Source organism: Jatropha curcas, chromosome 9 (genome assembly GCF_041381405.1).
Source record: "Jatropha curcas cultivar XTBG-Jc1 chromosome 9, XTBG_Jcur_1.0, whole genome shotgun sequence".
NCBI lineage: Eukaryota > Viridiplantae > Streptophyta > Magnoliopsida > Malpighiales > Euphorbiaceae > Jatropha > Jatropha curcas.
The window spans coordinates 17,528,013-17,552,142 of NC_143159.1; the positions used below are offsets into that span (position 1 = coordinate 17,528,013).

Sequence of the window (24,130 nt, forward strand, 5' to 3'; positions counted from 1 at the left end):
TGCTCTTATCCTATTTTCTAAGGAAATGTACTAGACAATTATTGATAGTGCATTTATATGGTTGTATGCACTTATTATGAATGAAATGTCTTTTGCTTTAAAATGTTTGATATATTTCCTATTATCCTAGACCACCAAGGTAGATTCACAACATTTGCATAGCAACATAAACTTAGCATAACACGCTTTAAAGTTAATAATAACCCAAAAGGTGAATTTATCGATTAGGCTTTTCCATAAACATTTCAAGTTATACATAAAAATTCTTCAGTCTATTCACATTGATTGGTTTAGTAAATTCATTACCTTGCATGTCTAATAGCTTCACTGCACCTTTTGAAAACATTCTCTTGATTAGAAATGAGCCTTCCCAGTTAGGCTTGAATTTCTCCCTTAGGTCATGAGTGTTTGGCCGCATCTGTTTTGGAACCATATCCCCTTCTCTCAATAGCTTCGGATGAACCCTTTTGTTGAAGTGCTTAGCTATCCTTCTTTTGTACAGTTCATCCGTGAACCGGGCATTAAGCCTTTTTCCATCTAAGAGTGCTAATTCTTGATAGTGATCTTCTGCCCATTGACATTCTAGAATCTTGGATTCCATCATTATGCGCAAAGACTGCACTTCTATTTCTGTTGGTAGCATAACTTCCATTCCATAGAGTAGAGAATAAGGGGTTACACCATTTGCAGATTTAGCTGTGGTCATTTAACCCCACAAAGCATACTGTAGCTTGCTTGCACAATCACGATGATTTTCTGCCATTTTCCTCAATATCTTCTTAATGTTTTTGTTTGCGGCTTCCACTGCTCCATTAGCTTGTGGTCGATATGGTAAAGATTTATGGTGCTCAATTCCATACTTCTTTAATAGTGTCTTTACTTTTGCTTGGAACTAAACTCCATTGTCTGTCACATCATGATGGGGGATTTCATATCTACAGATCAGGTTCTTTTCAATGAATTTGGCCATTTTCTTGGCACTGATATTCTTAAATGATTCTGCTTTGACCCATCATGAGAAATAGTCCACTGCTACCACTATAAATTCATCTCCATTAGAAGCAGGTAGTGAGATCTTGCCAACGATATCCATTTCCCAATTTGCAAATGGCCATGGCAAAATACAAGGATGTAATTCTAAAGGTGAAATGTGACTTAGGTCTCCATGAATTTGGCATTCGAAGCACCTTTTCACAAAAGAAATACAATCTCTTTCCATTGTCAACCAAAAGAAACCCTATTTGAGAATTTTCTTTGCTAGCGCTTTTCCGTTCATATGGGTACCACAAACCCCTCCATGGATCTGTTTCATAATCTCTTCAACTTCTTTCCTCGATACACATCTTAACAATACCCCGTCTGACATTCTTTTGTATAACTAACCATCTAGGACTAAAAATTGTAGTGCCAAACATTGTATAGCTCTTCTGTCATCTCTAGTAACTGAATCTGGATACACCCTATTAGTCATCCACTGCAAGACATTAGAGAACCATGGTTGTTCTTCTTCCTCAATATCCATAATCCTTACTCCTTCATAACACAGGATGCTACCCGAAGACATCATAAATGGCTTCTTAGGCATAACTGAGATCTCTTCCTATGTTGATGCTAAGTTAGCTAAGGCATCTAGTAATCGGTTGTTCACTCTACTTATGTTTGTGAAGGTTACTCTCTTGAAGTTCTGAATAACAATGTGCGGGTAGTCAATGTAAGGTTTCAGCCTATCTTCTTTAACTTCCCAATTGCCGTTAGCATGCTCAATGACCAGTTTTGAATCACCAATAACCTTAACTTCTTCAGCTTAACTACAATCAGAGCTTCTAATCCAAATAAGCAGGCTTTATATTCTACCATGTTATTCGTAACTATAAACTGTAATCTCTTCAACATCGGGATAACTTCTCCTTGTGGAGACTCTAGCAAAATGCTTACTCCTGTGAACCCCTTCCCCAAATATCATAGGCATGTGATGCATATGATGAATGAGAAGAAATACACGTAATGTGTGTGAGTCGCCACCTTGTTTAATTATTTAAGGGTAAACTAGGAAAAAACCCTGAGTGACTCCAATTTTAATTAACCTAGTTACTAGATTAATTATCCCAATGTTTAAGGCACAGTCTGCGAACCCGAGGTGGATCCCGAGACTATGTCATGCTGATAAACTAACCGATGAATGAGCGCTTTGCAAGGTGAATGATGGATTAATGAAATGTTTGAGTGATTTCGACTTGCCGCTCGGGGTTAAATCCCGAACGTGCCTACGTACTTCCGTTTGAATGGAAGATCAAAGTCAACGTAGTTCGATAGGCCTTTTTAAAAGGGCTTTGAAGGTGTATGCTTAATGCATGAGTGTGTATGCTTTGTGCATGAGTGTGTATGCTTTGTGCATGAGTGTGTATGCTTTGTGCATAAGTGTGTATGCTTTGTGCATTAGTGTGTATGCTTTGTGCATAAGTGTGTATGCTTTGTGCATGAGTGTGTATGCTTTGTGCATGAGTGTGTATGCTTTGTGCATAAGTGTGTATGCTTTGTGCATGAGTGTGTATGCTTTGTGCATAAGTGTGTATGCTTTGTGCATAAGTGTGTATGCTTTGTGCATTTTGTTTAGGCATTTTGCCAAAAATGTTGATTTTAATGGCTTTTAGCCAAAATGATTTGATTTAGGCAATTGCTGCCAAAAATGTTGATTTTAGGCGATTTTCGCCAAAATGGTTGATTTTAAGGCCTTTGGCCAAAAGATTGATTAATTTAAGCGATTTGTCGCTAAAATGGTTGATTTTAAGGCCTTTGGCCAAAATGTGTTGTTTTAGGCAATTAGTTTGCCAAAATGTGCGATTTAGGCTTTAATGCCACGATTATCAATTAATCGGGCGTTCGAGCTTAATCACAATTTATTGTCGAAACGTGATTGATTAAGGCTTTTAGCCACAATTATTGATTAATTGGACTTAAGCCAGATTTATTCGAAATAAGGCAATTGATTAAGCTTAATCGTGTTTAATTAAGACAGTTTATTTATCTAAATGATGACATGAATGCATTTATGCAGTTGTAGAATTATTAAGAGTAGAGGAGAAGTATGCATGAAGTGCTAAAATTAAATAGGTAGAGTTTCATTTACGTACCTGATTTAATCGTCGACCACTTCTTAACTCCAGATTAAGCTCCTCGTTTAGGTATATTAATTAATTTTAATTTTATTTAATTTTAGTGGTCAAATATCATAATAAAATGCAATGAAAATTAAATTAAAATGCAAAAAGCGGTAAAGAAGGACGCAAAGAGCATGAGAGGGAGAGGGTTTCGTCCGTCAACACAGACAGAGGTACCAGAAAATGGCTGAAAATGGTCTATTTATAGGCCATTTTCGGGTCCAGGGCGGCAGGTGCCGCCTGGCTTGGCGGCAGCTGCCGCCCAAGAGGCTGGGCGGCAGGTGCCGCCTGGCTCGGCGGCAGGTGCCGCCCGGGAGGGCGGCAGGCCCCGCCCACGCTATCGGCAGGCCCCCCCTGTCGGTGGGGCGGCAGGTGCCGCCCGTGCTGGGCGGTGGGGCGGCATGTGCCGCCCGTGCTGGGCAGCAGGTGCCGCCCAGGCGGGGCGGCAGCTGCCGCCGGGGTCCGGCGGCAGGTGCCGCCTAGGCCCGGCGGGCGATGCCGCCATACACGGCGGCGGCCTTTCGGGCCTTTCACTCCGAAGGAGCTTTCGGGAGTTTCGGACCTCCGAAAAACATTCCGGGACCTGTTCTGCGATCCTCGCGATATTCCGGACGTTTTAAGTACCATATTGGCATACTTCCAGTAAATGTCCAAAATGGCTTTCGGTCCGGCCGGACTGTTTGCAGTCCGGCATTGACACTGTAGAAAAGTCAAAGTTACTTTTCTACAGTCAAATTTACTGTAGCAAGGTCAAAATTTGAGTATTCACAGTTGGCCCCCACTGGCTATCATAAAAATGATTTATGAGAGCCAGTGGCCGTCTGAAGGAGCAAATTTTGAAGGCGAAACTCGGACCTTGGGCCAAATTGGGATTGTGGGGCCTTAGGCTGAGTTGTGAATTTTCAGACCCTAGGCCGAGTTTTAAATTTCGGGCCTTAGGCCGAATTGTGAATTTTCAGGCCTCTGCGGCCGAATGTGATTTTTCGGGCCTCTGTGGCCTGAATGTGATTTTTCGGGCCTCTGTGGCCTGAATGTGATTTTTCGGGCCACTTTGGCCTGAATGTGATTCTTCGGGCCTCTGGGGCCTGAATGTGAATTTTCAGGCCTCTGTGGCCTGATTGTGATTCTTCGGGCCTCTGGGGCCTGATTGTGATTGTTGGGCCTCTGCGGCCGAATGTGATTTTTATTTTATTATTATTATTATTATTTTTTTTTTTTATGAAATGATCAAATGCATGGAATTATATTTGCCGTCATGGATTCCTTACATAATGGGGAATCTGGTCCACACATGTACGGGATAGCCTTGGCTCGAAAAATTGTGAACCTGGGTTATTACTGGTCAACCATGAATGCAGATTGCGTGAGGCACGCGCAGAAGTGCCACGAATGTCAAATTTTTGCTAAGATGCAAAAGCAGCCTCCAGTTAATTCGAATCCTATCACCTCACCATGGCCTTTCGCAACTTGGGGCATAGATGTGATCGGAAAAATCCACCCGAAGGCCTCTAACGGCCATCAATCCATCCTGGTTGCTGTAGATTATTTCACTAAATGGATCGAAGCAGCCTCTTATTCGATTTTAAATGCCAAGAAGGCAGCACAGTTTGTTCGTACTAACATCCTTTGTCGGTACGGAACACCATTCGAGATCATTACGGATAACGGGTCTCACTTTCAGGGTGAATTTGCTAATTTGTTGAAAGAGACGAGAATCCAACATCATAAGTCCTCGCCCTATCGTCCACAAACAAACGGGGCTGTAGAAGCTGCAAATAAGGCTATAAAAGTCATTTTGCAGAAGACAGTTAAAAAGCATAAAGCTTGGCATGAACAGCTATCGAATGCCTTATGGGGATATAGGACTTCGATTAGAACGCCCACCGGAGCAACTCCGTATTCGTTGGTATACGGTATGGAAGCAGTATTGCCTATTGAGCTGGAAGTTCAGTCGGCAAGGATTATCCAGGAGAGCCAGATCAGCGAAGCAGATTGGGCGAAGAATTATCATTTGCAACTTTTGGGTATGGATGAAAAGCGGTTGCAAGCAATCCACCAAACTCAAGTCTACCAGAGAAGAATGGCACGGCATTTTAACAAGAAGGTCAAAGACCGAAAACTCGAAGAAGGTTGTTTGGTTCTGAAGGAAATTAGACAGCCAATTCAAGATCCACGTGGGAAGTTTCGTCCTCATTGGGCTGGCCCCTATGTGTTGAAGAAAGTATTGTCCGGCGGAGCCGTCATCTTGACTGATTTGGATGGTTTAGAATTTGCAAATCCATGTAATTTAGATCAGTTAAAGAGATATTTTGTATAAGCATTGCATAATGTAAAACGAACTACATTAGACCTGATTCTCTTCGAAAAAAAAAAAAAAGAAATTATATATCGGAGATATGTAGGCAGCCCTGTTTGGGCACGGTCTAAACATTAATAAAAATCATCATTTCATCGTTCTTTCTTCTTTGCTAATAAAAAAAATAAAAAATAAAAAAAAATAAAAAAAAATAAAAAAATAAAAAAATAAAAAAAAAAACCCGCTAAGTCGAAAACCCGAAAGGGCGGCTTAGGCAAAAATCGGGGCCCGCTAAGTTGAAAACCCGAAAAGGGCGGCTTAGGCAAAAATGGGTAGCTCGCTAAGTTGAAAACCCGAAAGGGCGGCTTAGGCAAAAATCAGAGCTTGAATAAATAAAGTTGGAAAATGCTTGGAAAGCTTAAAAGTCAAATGACATGCCCAATTGAAAGCAATAAAGTCAAACAGTCCAAAGTCAAGCAGAAAACTAAAGAGACCAAGAAAAATAAATAATAAAGTCCAAATCCAAAGGAACATACATCCAAAAATCCAATGCCAAAACACCAAAATCCGCACCCAAAGTCCCAAGTAAAAGACAAAAGAGTTCAAACAAAGCCAAAACACCAAAAGTCCAAAAGCCTATTAGAGTCTAGGTACCCCGTCGCCTCCGTGGGGCAATGTCCTCCGAGTCATCCCCAGTTGCTGAACTCGCTCCAGCCTCGCCTGTCCGAGGAGCCAATATGATCTCCTCATCAGTCCTAATCCCATCACCAGCGTCAGCCTGAGTCCAACCCTCGAGTGCACTCAGCAATGCGTCCCTCCTTGGCTTTTCCACTGGCCAGACAACGGTCATGAACCAGGTCCGATATTCAGGAGAAGTATGAATACCAGCAGGATTAGGTAAGGGCCTAACCATGTGATGGTCTCTAACCCATGCCCTAAGAACGGCTCGGGTAACTCCCGGAGTGATGGCTGAATCAGCTAAAGAATCATCCATAATCGGAACAGTTTGATCTATCCCCATCTGCCTCAAAACGCGCGAAGCGCAGTACCAGGTACAATGTGTAAGGCCTAAAAGGTAAACCTGAGTATGACGAAAGCTAACCTGGATAAAGCGGATGATGTCATACCAGGGTACAAACCACTGCACCTCATTTGGACCCAATTCCATTAGCCATGAAGTCCATGCATCAGCAGACGGGTATGTGATCAGAATCCTCCGCATACGATACTGAGAAGGGTTGTAAGGCAAACGGGTAGGAGCAGCAACCACTTGAAGGTGGTCCTTCAACCAAACCTGAGTAATGGATCCTTTCTATTACAAAGGGATGAACCAAAAAAAAAAAAAAAAAAAAAAAAAAGATGAGAGGAAAATACCTGGAGTATAATTGGGGAAACTGTCCAGTCCTCGAAGCCTAGAGCAGCTCTGTCAAGGCTCCTGATGGTTTCTGCCAGCACAATGCCACCAATGCAACCCATGTCCTCCATCTGCCGAACCATAGGACAGAGTCGCAAGTCCCCGAAGCCTGGGTCCTTGTTAAACAAGAAACCAGATAATAAGCAAAAAACCAAGGCCCGCATCCTCAGCCTCATCCGGTCTGGGTCATCTGAACGGACCTCTGAAAATTCATCAATCAGGGGCAGCAGAATTGCCTTCTGGTCATCAACAATCATCGCCCTAGCTTGTGGCCGGCTGAATTGAAATAAACTTTCAAATGACCGAACATATCCGACTTTGACCTCATGCCTGACTAGAGGGGCATTGGGATCACACCCGATAATAGCACAGAACTCCTCAAAAAGAGGGCACATCTCCTCCATCATAGCTCCGAACCGGAAAACATGGGCCTCTGGATCCCAAAGCCGAATGCAGGCCCATAAAAAATTCTAGTCGATTACTACCCCCCTGAGAGTAACGATAGGAGAAAGACCATACCTCCCCAAATTGATCTTTTCAACTTTGGAGAGACTCCTAGTCCAGCTGTGCATGCTGTGATTGAAAGAAGGATTCATTCTTTAAAAGCAACAAGAACAAAAGGAGAAGAGAGAAAAGAGAAAAAGAGTGAGTGCAAAACCAAAACGAAGAGCCGTTTTTTATAGAGAAAATGCACCGAATAAGGGCGGCAGCAGCCGCCGAAATGATGGCGGCAGCAGCCACCGAATAACGGCGGCAGCAGCCGCCGAATAATGACAGCAACGGCCCCCACAAAATTCACAATCAGGCCCCAGTGGCCCGAAGAATCACATTCAGGCCAAAGTGGCCCGAAAAATCACAATCAGGCCAAAGTGGCCCGAAAAATCACAATCAGGCCAAAGTGGCCCGAAAAATCACAATCAGGCCCCAGAGGCCCGAAAATTCACAATCAGGCCCCAGTGGCCCGAAGAATCACATTCAGGCCAAAGTGGCCCGAAAAATCACAATCAGGCCAAAGTGGCCCGAAAAATCACAATCAGGCCCCAGAGGCCCGAAAAATCACATTCAGGCCCCAGAGGCCCGAAAATTCACAATCAGGCCCCAGTGGCCCGAAGAATCACATTCAGGCCAAAGTGGCCCGAAAAATCACAATCAGGCCAAAGTGGCCCGAAAAATCACATTCAGGCCGCAGTGGCCCGAAAAATCACAATTCAGGCCACAGAGGCCCGAAAAATCACATTTAGGCCCCAGAGGCCCGAAAAATCACAATTCAGGCCCTAGTGGCCCGAAGAATCACATTCAGGCCAAAGTGGCCCGAAAAATCACAATCAGGCCCCAGAGGCCCGAAAAATCACATTCAGGCCGCAGTCGCCCGAAAAATCACAATTCAGGCCACAGAGGCCCGAAAAATCACATTCAGGCCCCAAAGGCCCGAAAAATCACATTTAGGCCCCAAAGGCCCGAAAAATCACATTTAGGCCCCAGAGGCCCGAAAAATCACAATTCAGGCCACAGAGGCCCGAAGAATCACAATTCAGGCCACAGAGGCTCGAAAAATCACATTTTTCGGGCCACGGAGGCGCGAAAAATCACATTTGGCCGCAGAGGTTTGAAAATTCACAATTCGGCCTAAGGCCCGAAATTCAAAACTCGGCCTAGGGTCCGAAAATTCACAACTCAGCCCAAGGCCCCACAATCCCAATTCGGCCCGAGGTTCGAGTTTTCGCCTTCAAAATTTGCTCCTTCAGACAGCCACTGGCTCACATAAATCATTTTTATGATAGCCAGTGGGGGGCAACTGTGAATACCCAAATTTTGAGGCTCAGAAAGCCTGTTTTCCCGGACTGCAAACAGTCCGGCCGGACCGGAGGTTATTTCGGAAGTTCACCGAAAATATGTCAATATGGTACTTAAAACGTCCGGAATATCGCGAGGATCGCGGAACAGGTCCCGGAATATTTTTCGGAGGTCCGAAACTCCCAAAAAGGCCCCGGAGCGAGGCGCGGTGAATGATGGATTAATGAAATGTTTGAGTGATTTCGACTTGCCGCTCGGGGTTAAATCCCGAACGTGCCTACGTACTTCCGTTTGAATGGAAGATCAAAGTCAACGTAGTTCGATAGGCCTTTTTAAAAGGGCTTTGAAGGTGTATGCTTAATGCATGAGTGTGTATGCTTTGTGCATGAGTGTGTATGCTTTGTGCATGAGTGTGTATGCTTTGTGCATAAGTGTGTATGCTTTGTGCATTAGTGTGTATGCTTTGTGCATAAGTGTGTATGCTTTGTGCATGAGTGTGTATGCTTTGTGCATAAGTGTGTATGCTTTGTGCATTAGTGTGTATGCTTTGTGCATAAGTGTGTATGCTTTGTGCATGAGTGTGTATGCTTTGTGCATGAGTGTGTATGCTTTGTGCATGAGTGTGTATGCTTTGTGCATGAGTGTGTATGCTTTGTGCATAAGTGTATATGCTTTGTGCATAAGTGTGTATGCTTTGTGCATTTTGTTTAGGCATTTTGCCAAAAATGTTGATTTTAATGGCTTTTAGCCAAAATGATTTGATTTAGGCAATTGTTGCCAAAAATGTTGATTTTAGGCGATTTTCGCCAAAATAGTTGATTTTAAGGCCTTTGGCCAAAAGATTGATTAATTTAAGCGATTTGTCGCTAAAATGGTTGATTTTAAGGCCTTTGGCCAAAAGATTGATTAATTTAAGCGATTTGTCGCTAAAATGGTTGATTTTAAGGCCTTTGGCCAAAATGTGTTGTTTTAGGCAATTAGTTTGCCAAAATGTGCGATTTAGGCTTTAATGCCACGATTATCAATTAATCGGGCGTTCGAGCTTAATCACAATTTATTGTCGAAACGTGATTGATTAAGGCTTTTAGCCACAATTATTGATTAATTGGACTTAAGCCAGATTTATTCGAAATAAGGCAATTGATTAAGCTTAATCGTGTTTAATTAAGACAGTTTATTTGTCTAAATGATGACGTGAATGCATTTATGCAGTTGTAGAATTATTAAGAGTAGAGGAGAAGTATGCATGAAGTGCTAAAATTAAATAGGCAGAGTTTCATTTACGTACCTGATTTAATCGTCGACCACTTCTTAACTCCAGATTAAGCTCCTCGTTTAGGTATATTAATTAATTTTAATTTTATTTAATTTTAGTGGTCAAATATCATAATAAAATGCAATGAAAATTAAATTAAAATGCAAAAAGCGGTAAAGAAGGACGCAAAGAGCGTGAGAGGGAGAGGGTTTCGTCCGTCAACACAGACAGAGGTACCAAAAAATGGTTGAAAATGGTCTATTTATAGGCCATTTTCGGGTCCAGGGCGGCAGGTGCCGCCTGGCTTGGCGGCAGCTGCCGCCCAAGAGGCTGGGCGGCAGCTGCCGCCCTGTCGGTGGGGGGGCAGGCTCCGCCCACACTGGGCGGGGGGTGCCGCCTGGGAGCGCAGCAGCTGCCGCCCAGTCGTGCTGGGCGGCAGGTGCCGCCCAGGCGGTGGGGCGGCAGGTGCCGCCTGGGCCCGGCGGGCGATGCCGCCGGAGGCCGGCGGCGGCCTTTCGGGCCTTTCACTCCGAAGGAGCTTTCGGGAGTTTCGGACCTCCGAAAAACATTCCGGTACCTGTTCCGCAATCCTCGCGATATTCCGGACGTTTTAAGTACCATATTGGCATATTTCCAGTAAATGTCCAAAATGGCCTTCGGTCCAGCCGGACTGTTTGCAGTCTGGCATTGACACTGTAGAAAAGTCAAAGTTACTGTAGCAAGGTCAAAATTTGAGTATTCACAACTCCAACTCCTTTACTATGAGCTAAACCATCAAAGTAGAGCTTCCATCCTTTATTTTCTATCAAGTTCAAATGTTCATCGAGAAAATCAATCTCCCATTGCTCATTGTCTTCCACTGGATGTGCTGCTAAAAAGTCTGCAACTGCTCGTCCTTTGATAGTTTTCTTTGTAGCATATTCAATATCAAATTCTAACAGCAGGATTAGCCATCTTGCTAGCTTCCCCACTAGAGCTCGTGTTCCATACAAATATCTGACCAGATCCATCCTCGATACTGCTATCACCTTATAAGAGTGAAAGTAGTGTCGAAGCTTTCTAGTAGCCCATACCATTGCTAAGAAAGTTCTTTCAATGAAGTTATATTTCTGTTCATTTAGAAGAAGCTTTTTGCTAAAGTAGTATACTGCCTTTTCAACACCAGCTTTGTCAACTTGTGCTAACATGGCTCCGATTCGAACATCTTCCACTGTCAAGTACAGGATTAAGGGTTTCCCTGACTTTTGTAGGCACAAAATCGGGGGACTTTACAAATATTCCTTGATTTTATCGAAAGCTATCTAGCAGTGATCGTTCTACTTTATTAACTAATCTTTCTTTAAAAGCTTGAAGATTGGATCACATACGATAGCCAACTTCGATATGAACCGGCTGATATACTGAATCATTCCCAAAAAATTTCTCACTTGCTTTTCCATCTTGGGCAGCTCCATTTCTTGGATTGCCTTAATCTTATCTAAATCGATCTTTATTCCTTTTGGATATATTATGAATCCTAGCTCTTTCCTGAAAGTCACCCTGAATACACAATTCTTTGGGTTCAGCCGTAGCTTATATTTAATCACTCTATCCATGAACTTCTCTAGGGCTCCTGGATGCTCTTCTAAAGTCTTAGTCATGACAATCATATTATCAATATAAACTTCTAGCTTCTTATGGATCATGTCATGAAATAACGTAGTTGTCATCCTTTAGTTAGTAGCCTCGGCGTTCTTTAACCCAAACGTCATCACCCGGTAGCAAAAAGTACCAAACTCCATCACAAATGCTATCTTGAACTTGTCCAAATGCCATGTAAATCTGGCTATACCCTGCAAACCCATCCATAATAGAGTAGCTTCCATCATTGTTGCACTATCAATCAGGATATCAATATGAGGGAGAGGAAAATCATCCTTCAATGATGCTTTGTTCAGATCCCTATAGTCCACATACATTTTGACCCTACCATCTTTCTTAGGAATTGGGACTATGTTCACCAACAATTCTGGATACTGAACCACTTCTAGAAACTCGCATCTATATGCTTGGTCACTTCCTCTTTAATTTTCTCGGCCCATTCTAGTCTCAACCTTCTTCTCTTCTGTTTCACTGGCTTGGCTCCAAGATACAAAGGAATTGTGTACTCGACTATAGACCGGTCTATCCCTGGCATATCTTCATAGCTCCATGCAAAGGCTTCCTTCTTGTCCATAAGTAGACTTTGAAATTTTGTGTTTAACTCTGGCGTTAGGTTTGGCCCAATTAATAAAATTTGTGGATTATCTTTTATGCTAATATTAAATTCAAGCATGCATGATGAGTTAATGTCAAATATTCGGATGTGCTTATCTACCCGATGAATGGAATCATTAGGAAAGACATCAAACAAGTAAGCAAAATTAAAGTTCATTTCATTGAAAAGCATAAATAGTTCATTATAATTAGATTCATCTCTAATAGAAATAGCCACATCAGAAGAGGCTTCAGATTCTTCAAAGCTTTCCTCGATATAAGCCCTTATTGCTTTCAAAACTTATTCAGCAGGGTCCTCTTCATCTTTATTGGTGCTTGCTTTCTCTTTATTGTCTTCCTCCTCCTTCACTTCGGCAGCTTGTCTCTCTTTTTGTTCTTCTTTCTTCTCTTTCTCCTCAGCCGCTTGTGGCCCTTCAACCCCCTCTTTCTCAGGTTCTTTTTCTTCATCTTTCTACTCTTTCTCTTCCTCAAACTTCGGTTCCTTAGGCTCTACCACCAAGATGTCAATCACATCCACAAAGATTTCAAGACCTGGTATGTCTTCCCGTTGTGCTCAAATTTCTTTGGCAGAATTGCCGGAGGAGGTCTCGGTGCAAGCGGTCGTAACAGACCTACTGATTTATCTTTTCAAAGACTCTAAAGAGAGAAGTGTCGAAATTGAAAATCTTCTCATTGGCACATTAGTGGCTCTCAGATCTAGAGTTTCAGCTGTTGTATTCTTATTCGTGCTTAGGGTCTTGGCTGACGAACTTAACCCTTGGAACCCAGATTTATTGAAGCTTCCGACGTGATTCCCATACTTCTTCTCTTCTCTAATCTTGCCTTTAATGGCGGTTCCCACCTCATATACTTATGAAAACTATATCAGTGGCATATAATACAGCTTTTCACGGAAAATCGGTAAAGTCCCGTTGATAAATATCTTGATCTGCTCCTTGGTATCCTGACGGTTCCTCATCTGTGTGACCTTGGCTCCATCTAGCCATGTAATCTGTGAAGGTCTCATCTTGCTTTTGCATAGTCGCTTCCAAATCTCTCAAATTAACACTCATTTGGAGATTGTAAGCATATTATTTGAGAAAAACTATGGTGAGCTTGTTCCAATCTCTTCTTATCTTCTTCTTGAGATTGTAATACCAAGTTTGGACAAACCCAGTTAAGGACATCAGGAACATCTTCAGTAGTTCCCTCGATGTTAGACCCGCAAATTCCATGATTGACTTGTATTGCATGAGAGGCACCTTCAGATCACCATTACTATCATACTTCGCCACTTTTGGCATCTTGTAAGTCACAAGGATAGCTTGCTTCAATTCTAACTCCTCATCATCATCATCGTCGAGGTCGACATATTGGTCCATCCCCTTGGACTTCATAAACACGTGCAGCTTCTCAAGATTCTTATCTAACTTTTCTAATTTCTCTGAGACGACCAGCTCAGACTCAGCCTTCTTGGCAGACATCTTCTTAAAGAACTCATTACCAAGTGTCATCAAAGTTTTCCTTCCTTTCTGATTCACCCTTAACTTCATCGTCTTCAATCACCACTTGCTCTTTACCCTTATCGGTTTGTAAGAGCTTTTCAAGGCTTGTTGCCATTATTTTCTCAATCATCTTCTCGATTTCAGAAATGGGAATTCTTGGTTTAACCATTTTATCAGCAGAAGTTGAAGCTAGAACTTGCAAATCTTTTTGAATTGGAAAGTGTTCAATCTCAAAGCGGGAGCCCAAAGAATTAGAAGGTGCATAATCAATCAAATCAAAAGGGGTTAAAGGTTCTTCAACTTTAATCAACCAGTTATCTGATCTTAACCAATTGACTGCTTTTGGTGCTTTTTTTCTATGCGGTGCTATCTTGACTGCAAAAAATGAATGTTAGAAAACACGACATGATGCATGATGCATGAAATGACATACAACAATGCAATCATACATTCACAACATCGTGGGATGCAACTAATGCTATATTCCATTGTGGCTTTATTGTGATTACTCAAATCCAAAATCGGAGAAAGGCTCTTGAGATCTGTAAGGAAAACGTGCTATATTTCGTAGCCAAATACTAATAACGACCTTATTGCTCTTTTTTATTTTTTGTATGCATCCCTTTCTTTTTGCCTCAAGTGTAATAGTACTTGAGCAGAGTTCTTTATTTATATACATTTGAGATTTTTTTCCTTTGCTTTTCATTATTTTTGCCTCCCTTTTTTTTTAGTATTAACAATATTTGGCTCGAAATAAACTCATTTCATTACTTTCCCAAAAGTGGAATTTTTTTACATTAATTGTTCTTTTGAGGCCCTAACTAAATATTTACAACTCTTAAACCTCAATACCTAAGAGGTTTGATATGGTTTGGCATCCTCTAGAGTGAAGTATCCAATTTCCATAAGGCGATTGGCGATATTGCGTATGAGCGTGAATCGCGCCTCCACACCTTGGAAAAGAGTCATATCTTCAAGTTACGCTTGCTTTATTTCAAGCAAGAGTTGAAAAGCCTCCTTAATCGGTCTTCTTTTGTTAGAGTCGGACTAGAGGAGCTTCCCTCTTGGGCACTTGGGCTTTGGCCTTGTAGTCACTTTTTGGAAGAGCTCTTTTAGCTCTTTTGCCTCCAACACTTCTCTTAAGTCTTTCGCCCTTTGGCGCTTTGAACGTTAGGATCAAGCCATGATAAAATATACCCTATATGGCTACAATAAACAAGTTAAATGATGCATGAATAAAGCACAACACAATCATAGCAATTATATACAAACAAGGGGGGAAAGGGAGTAAGGAAATGCATGACCTCCACCCTTATATCTCCCACACATGATTCGAGGTCATAGTCTCTTCTAAACCCAAGGACATATAGGTTGGGCCCATAAATCATCATGGGGTTTTGGACCGACGCCTCTTGCATTTATTATATGAATTCAACAATCATAAATTTATTAAGGTAAACCTAGAGTAAGGAACTAGGGTCAATTACATGAGCTTAGTCGAGTTTATTAAGTCTTGGGTTCCATAAGCGAGAATTGGTTGTCTCCTCCCTTTTGCTTTGGGTTTAAACACAAGGTAACAACTGATTGTGCTAATTCTTTGATATACCAAATGGTACTTGATTTATAGGTAGTGTACATTAGTGGTGGATCCCAACAGTCAAGTAGAGTGAAAGGATCACAACCCACAATACCACCTTTAGAGTTTAGGGTAGAAGGGAGATTAAGAAGAGATAAATGCATGAATGACATTTATAAGTAAAAAAGGTAAACTCAATTTAAAGTTAATGACATAATTAAAGATTGCGAATAATTGGACAACTTTTGTAGTAAACTCACTTATTCGACCCCAAAATCGAAAACCAGAGATTCTTGATTTCAATCCCAGCAGAGTCGCCAGGTTGAGGACGCATGGTTTTTCCTCCCAAAAAGTTGGATTTGGAAAGAACCAAAATGAATGGGCTTGGTTCATTTTATTTGGAAATTGGTTTTCTTTTATTAACTCATTTATTATTCCTCGAAAAATGGTTCTCTTACTTTGGTAAGAGTTTTATTTTGGAGTCACCACCATTATTAGTGAAAATTGTCGAATTAGTTGATTCTTTGGAATCGGCTAATCCAGTTTTAAACCAGAGACAGGTTCGAGATTTAGGTATGAAATGGGAAGGTGTTAGGCACCCATTTCGCCCGGTTAAACTAGCCTCGTTTTCCAAGGATTCACAATTAATTAATAATGCAATTAACTAAATTTGAGATGTAAAACAATTTTAATGCAATTTTTAGAAAACATGTCATGGACATAAATTATTGCAATCATGATAAGCATGAAATATAAGACATTCATGAAGAAAGAGGCAGGAGAAAACAATTACAAACCAACCTAATCGTTACAATCTACCCTCGCCCCTTCAAATTTCCCAAACCCAATCTAATTAATAGAAACTAGCTCTTTAATGAGATCCATTAAGATCTCTTACATTTTGCAATAATAACTAATACAACACAATAAGAAATAATCATCCAACAAACAATCATTAAGAACAAGAATGATAATCAAATACTAAAGACCATAAATCCCATTCAACTAACAATCATACATTCATAAAAATGAAGAAATGATGTATGATTTAAGTAAGAACTTGGTAAATAAAGGGTTACCATAATAATGAACATAAAGGCATAAAATTAAAAAGCATAAAATTAAATGACAGGAAAGTAAAGTGCTTGAAATGTAAAAGGCATTAATCAAAAGACGAGAAATTAAATGGTTTATCAAGGTTTGAGCTCATGATCTTGATGTTCATTCAACAAGATGAACAAATTCATCAATCACAACTCTCAATCTTGTTTTATTATTTATTTGATCCATTTATGACCATATACGCGTCCTAAACCCTTTATGATTGGAGTTAGGCCACTAGATCTCCGAATTGGGACATTTATTAAGTTTTTATACATTCAGAGCCTCTGAATCAAAAGGCCTTGTGCCATAGGGAGCTATGGCATGCGTCACAAGGATGTGGCGCATGCCATACATAGTGGCGCAGCCTTTTCCCAGGTCAAGAAGGCTTCTGGCATGAATGGGGCAAAAATAGGGGAACATGGGCTCATGTGGCACGAGCCATAGGCCTGTGGCGCACGCCACACGTAGTGGCTTGCGCCACTAGCTTAGGCCATGCGCCATAAAGGCACAAAAACCCCTTTATGATTGATCCTAGGTTTTCCTTACAACCAGACCCAAAACAATTGTTTAAAACACTAAAAAGGAAAATAAAAAGATGGAGAAACGAGTTTAAGGTTCTCAGAAATTACCTCTTGGGGATTCCCTTGAAGATTGAATAGAAATGGATGAAGAAACCCAAACTCTTTGGTTCTTGATACAATAATCCAAGATTGTCGATTAAAAGTGTGTTTTTGAGATTTCTAGTATATGCTTAAGGGCTTTTTATTAAAGAATCAATGAATCACAATCTTAAAACAAAGGGAAACAATGGTTTCCTTTGATTTCTTAGATTGAGTTTTGAAATTTCGAGAGTTTCCTTAAGCAAACCCAAAAAATCCTCCCCTTAGCTCACCCCCCAATGTCTATTTATAGACATTTGAGGGTGTGGTGGTCTCATCTAGGGCTAACGTGGCAAAAATGCCACTGTTGGGCCCTGCAACAAGATCGATCAGACTTTTACTAAATTGGACCGGGTGGCACGTAAAATGAGATGGTGTATCGAAAAGTGTGTCAGGCGGGCCCAACGCGCTCCCCGGGCTTGGTTTCTTCACGAAATGCCCGATGAGCTGAAAAAGTAAAAATGATTAAACACATAGAAAATTTCAGCCATAGACCATTGGTCCAAAAATCGAATCGATCGGGAATCCCAATCCAATTTTATATAAAAAATGATATATCATTACTGAACCTTTTAGGGGCAAAATTTGAGAGTCTACACCTATTTAACAGGAAAAACACATGAGCATACATAATAGGCTGAATACATAAATTCACCTATGAACTTTGTAACTTTAATCTTGTGGCACCCTGAACTTTGCGAATGACCTATTTTGTACCTGGACTTATAAATTTTAATAATATTACACACCTTTCGACAATAATATCAATAATTTTTAAGATTTTGGCTTTTATCTATAAAATATTAACTTGACATGTAGTTAGCATGACTTTTGGAGCAATAATTTGCATAAATTTTAACTTTTTAATGAATGTTTAGTTGATCTAATTTGCAAATTGTAGTGTTGAATAAAATAAATTTGAAACTTAAAGTGTTTGATAAGTATAATTTTATAAGTTGAAGTGTTTGATATGTCAAAGTAAAAGTTGAGGATGCCGTAATGTTAAAGTAATGAAGTTTAGGGATGAATTTATGTATTCGGCCATACATAATAGTTATGCATTTCCATAACACAACTTAATCCTATAATCAAGGCATTATCAGCATAATGTAGCATAATTCAGTTACATAATAAAATATTTATATTCAACATATATTATTAAATTCAGTAATCATGCATCCCTAAATTAAGCACAATAATATTTTTAATTACAATATTATATAATTCAACATATTTCTATACAAGCAGTATAATTAATTACTTACTTTATTTCTTGAAAATAATATTTTTGATAAGGTCACTAGCATACTTAGAAGAACTAAATAGCGAACAAAGAAAACATAGTAACATAAGGCTCAAAACAACATACTAACCTCATACAAACCCATCGGTCAGAATCATAAATCCTTATCATAAGCTGGAGGTTCATTAGCCCCTGAATAATGAGTGTTCGGTAGCTCTTAAATAAATTGATACTGGGTGTCACATGATAAAATAGACAAAACATTTTTCTTATAACATGTCATATCTCTATATTACTAGAGACTCAACCAAGTAAATAATAGAGCAGGTAAAAGTTTATTATATTTAATTTATTTCATAATTCATCCGCATCAATTTTCATTATAAGAATTTTTTGTCTCATAAATACACCAGAATATCAAGAAAAACAATATTAAAAAAGATTATAAGGGATTAGATATGAAATAACATAGAAATAAAAATAAAAATAGAAAAAATGTCATATGGAAGTAGAGTTTGATTTCTTCCTAAAACGGTATTTATATTTTCAATTAAGATGGAATGATTCTTCAAATAAAAAAATAATCAATAATATCAAAGTATGTTGTCTCTTGCTTAGACCGACAAATCCATGATAAATTCTTATATCTTCTATTCAAAGACAAGAAATAAATCTGAATATTCTAACTGTGAGAAGAATTTAGCTCTTACTGAATTGAAAAAAAAAATGAATATTTATTATCACACCTGTTTGTTTCAGTAAAAAATAATGGATAATTTATTTTGTATCAAACAGTAGCTATCTTATTAGTTTATAAGAACAAACAACAAATTAATCAAAAATTCAAAAAAAAATCTATATTGATAAAAAAAATTTTACTGAACCTATTTTGAGACATTAAGTTTAATTGGCAATATAGACAAATAGGATAATGATTTACTTGTTCCTAAAAATATTTATCCCATAAACATCATAGAGAACTAAGAGTTTTAGGCAATGCTTGTAGAAAACTGGAGTAGTTTTCTAGAAAAATTTTTCAAGAAAATTGAAAAATCGAGTTTTATGTTCAAATCAATCAGTTTCTATTTGGAAAACTAGAAAAGAGTTTTTCAGTTTTCCAAAATTTAACTAAGATTTGAAAAACAACTTTAAGTTGTTTTCTAGAATTTTTCTTCATAATAGAAGTCATATTCTCCAATTGGTTTCCATTTTTAAAAAATGACATATTCAAAATTAAAATTATAGCATTTGTAATAATTTTTTTTATAAAATCTTTTCATTGAAAAAATAAAAATATTTAAATAACATAAAAATTTATATTATGCTTAATAAATAATTAATTTTATTATTACAAATACATTATATCCTTTACTTAAAAAAAATTACAAAATGATAAAAGATGATACTATTATTATAAATAATCAATAATAAAAATTCAAAGGCTCTTACATAAAAAATTTTTAAATTATTTTATAACATTTTATTTCTTTTAATTATGAAAGTTATGAATAATGTTTGTGAAGTTAAATTAAAATTTGATTTTTTATCGTTACCAAGTGAACGCATTTTCATTTTCTGTTTTTTAGTTGCCATTTTCTAAGAAAACTATTTTCTTAAAAAACAGAAAATAGGAAATAGGAAACTATTTTCTGTAAATGAAAGTTATGAATAATGTTTGTGAAGTTAAATTAAAATAAAATTTTTATTGTCACCAAGTGAATGCATTTTTCATTTTTCTGTTTTTTAATTTTCTTTTTCTAGGAAAACTGTTTTCCTAAAAAATAGAAAACAGGAAACTGTTTTCTGTAAATAAACATACCCCAACTTCTTTCAATTTCAAAAACTAAATTGATATTCATATAAATAAAGAAATTTTCAATGTTAATAAAATAAAAAATGTGGTCCTATTTTAGATAAAAGTAAACATTTTGATAGAGATAAAAATAAACTAATTAAATTTAATTTTTTTCATTGGCCCCATTTTCAATAAGAGACTTCCTTTTTAGTGTCGGGGTCCGCAGACAGAATAGAAAAGGTAATTTCACCATATTTTTTATCAGGAACAAGGCCTATTATAAGAATATTGTTCTTAGTGCGGCGATAACTCTTAAAAGATAGATCTCCCGTCTTTCCTTTAATCTCTAGCGAAATACAATTGGAAGGGGCTAATTCAAACGGTAAAATAAGAACAGCCCCCACATTCAAAGCCCCCCTTTTTTTTTACCACCACCAAGAACTTCTTTCATTTGCATATCATAAGGGATTCATACAACTGCTTTAAATACAATATCAGGAAGTATTGCCTGTGGAAGCTCAATATTCACGGGATTATTAGCTAAATGATAATTGGCACATACAATACGACTAGTTGTTTCACGTGGATTTTCACAACCTGCTGGCTAAAAATTACAGTCTAAAAAATATTCCTTTCATAAAATCCATTTATCCATAAAATCATATTTTTCATAAAAAATATTCATCATAGTCTCATTTTCATAATTCATATTTTAATCACATAATCATAATCATACTTATAATCTCATTTCACACATAATTGTATATAATCATATTATATTCATAAAAAATATTTTATTTCATAAAATATCTATTTATAGCATAATAATTCATGTCATATAACTAATCTCTCAATAAAATCATATTTTCACATAATCATCATAAATCATACTAATGCATAATTAGACTCTAAAAATGATGAAATACATAAAAATGACATGTCATGAAAATCATGATGTTACCTAGCTTGTAACACCCATTACCTGATCCTGAATGATTAGGCAACAAATGTGATATTCTATTCCACTGACACATATTTGAATATGCATAAGACATAACTTAAATATAACATAAGACCTAATCATGCTTTAACATCATATTGCTAAATTCTTAAAAATACTTAGAATAAAATTTTGAAAATTTCTATAGAAAAACTGCAGGAGTTTCTCCAATAATATCAATATTTCTAAAATTTAAAAACTGTTACAACATCTCCAATGCTACAATGAACTGTGGCTTGTGTCTATGAGTGATGTGAATAGTGATGTGTCTATGAGTCTATTTGTAGAGGTTGGATTTTTAAAATGGCTATCCAATGCTTCCTAATTAAAATAGAATTTTGTGGTGATGTGTATTTTTTTCAAAATTATATAAAATTAAAATTAAGTGTTTAACTAAAATAAAATAAACATTTTAAAAAAACAATAACGTAAAATAAAACGCCATGGAACTAGAGAGCAATAAATAATCCACCACCAGATTTGCTGTGGATTGTATGGTTTCTGTTTCTTTGACTTAAAACCAAATAAGAAAGATTTCAAAGGATTCTGAAGCTTAATAATTGAAGTCCACCATCAGATTCATACTTATTTTTTTCATTTTACATTATTAATAAAAAAATGATAATGAAATTCAGTAGTAATTGAGGAGGATATTAATTCCAACAAAGCGAAGCTAATCAATCAAACAAACAATTAGAAAAATGAGAAACACAAGAATTACACAACAATTCAAATTGAGTCAGATTAAAAAAACATAACAACTGCCAATAATAAAAAAAAATACCCAAGTGGAAGAATATTTCCAGAGATAGAAAAAATGAGAGAAGACTCAAGACTAGAAGCAGCTGTCGCATGAGCGGATTAGCTTTTTTGCTAGGTTGTTGAATGCCCACTAAAGAAAGCCATAACTAAAGAAAGCCATAAAAAGTTACAATCAAAACTAGAAAGAAGAAGAAGGTTTTCACCAATGATGAAAGTCTTCTTCTTTTGCTTTTCTTTTTTATATTTTTGAATCAATCAAAATTGTTACTCAAAAGGTATCAAAGATTTCCAGCTCAGGAAATAAATTTAATTTAAGGAAAAAGAGAGAAATAGGAGAGTTTGAGTGTCAAAGGATAATGTGCAGGCGAAGAAAGGGAGAAAGAAATCTAGCGTAAAAGAAAAATAAATATGATAAGAAAAATAAATGAGCTGTTGAGTCATATTGTTTAACGAATCCTTTGAAAATAGAATGTATAGATGATAGTATCTTTTTTTTTTTATACATCAACCTAATAGACAAAATAATCTTTCAATCTTCTGATGTAGCAATTAAATTAGAGCAATCCACAATAGCATTGGAGATGCTTTTAGAAACACACTTCTAAACCATCATTCATCAATACTCCAACTTATGTATCAATCCCAACATAGAATCCCATTAAACATGCTCAACACATTTTTTATCAAAAGCAACCACCACATTTTAATTACTTAAACTTTCATCATTAAATGCTATTAGACATTATTAACATCACATATAGGCCATAATCCATATTCAAGTACTAACATAAAATAAAACTATGGTTCTAACTCTATTACAAATCTCATCATGTATAAGAATACTTAATATATTATTTACATGCCCAAGACTAAATGGAAAAGAAGATTGTACACAAAAACTCAAATCTACTAATTGGAATATTTGCCTCTGATGCTGGATTCTTGCTTTATGTCCGACCTTCTTATATTAACAGCAACCTGTGCGTGATTTAAGCATAAAACTTATCGGTGCTTCATATCCCCAACATAGGAGAATTCCCACAAGCAACCAACAAGCATAAAAGATAAAGTCATAAAAATCATTCTAAATCATTCAATCATTCACATCATAAATACTTTCTAATAGATCAACAACCATCAATTTTATCAAAACACGCATAAATATCATAAAAGGGTGAATATATAGCACAAGAATCCATTTTTCAACATGTTATCAAACATAACATTAATTTCATGCCTTTTTATTTTTAAAATCATATTATATTCACAAATTCATGATATTTCAACAATCAAACCATTTCCACAAAACTTAGCATTTGATAAAAATTAAATTATATTTTAAAGTATTATTTTGTTTATGCCACTAAAACACATAGAAGGATCAATTGACATATAAAGGAAACAGAATCAGAATTAGATACAAATGGCTTGAAGTTGGTCTCAAAAGCAATAATAGAAACATAGGAGCTCGACAGCTCAAACATAACAGAGTGCACCTATGTGTTAATCCAGAATCACATTCAAAGGATGTCCATAAAAGCTGTACTGCAAACAGAAGATGGCATTGCCACACCCTTGCTACTAAAGATACCGACTAAGTAGACTAGGGCCTTAAATTCCTTAATCATATTTATTTACTCATAACATACTGAAATCTCAATTCTAAATTTCATGTGTCAAATCACATTAGAATACTCAGCATAATCATGTGTCCTTTTTCTTTCATGAAATTCACTTGCTTTACCAAGTCACATAATTAATTCTTAAATTGAAGCATAGTTTCAACATCTCTTACCAATAAGCAAAATTTAACATTTTGGGCATAATCCAAACCATTTAGCAAGCAAGACATAATCATTCTCATTGAAGTCATAAACCAAAAGTTTTCTGGTTTATTCATGAAATTCACTTCAAGGCACAAACATAATTCCAAGAGTCATATTTAACTCATTAATCATGCTTGGCATACTTAAAGTGACATAAAAGGGCAATTTCTTCATATTCACCACTGATAGGACTTCTACTTCCTATGAGTGTTCAAATCTCATAAAAGCGACTTCTCATCATATTATCATACACTAATCCATTATAACCATCAAACCACATTTAACTAACTTTTCTCAAGCATTAAATTACATTTATGTCCAACTATTACACATTTCTCAAGAATTTACATTTACCTATGGATTTCAAGTTCTAAAAACATAAATCATTGAATACATGCTTAAAATCACATTCGATATACAACATAACTTATTTAATACGTAATTACTCAAAATAGGTCAAAGGACGTCAAAGATACTTTAAAAAGGCAAGTTTAACCAAAACTAGGTA

At 37.4% G+C, this 24,130-nt stretch overlaps 1 protein-coding gene across 1 annotated transcript; it reads right to left on the bottom strand.

Moving 5' to 3' along the window:
* Nucleotides 1–250: 250 nt before the first annotated feature.
* LOC149493721 (uncharacterized) lies at nt 251–706 on the bottom strand. The gene has a single exon (XM_089726318.1). The coding sequence runs from the start codon at nt 704–706 to the stop codon at nt 251–253; it is 456 nt and encodes a 151-aa protein (XP_089582444.1).
* Nucleotides 707–24,130: the final 23,424 nt, after the last annotated feature.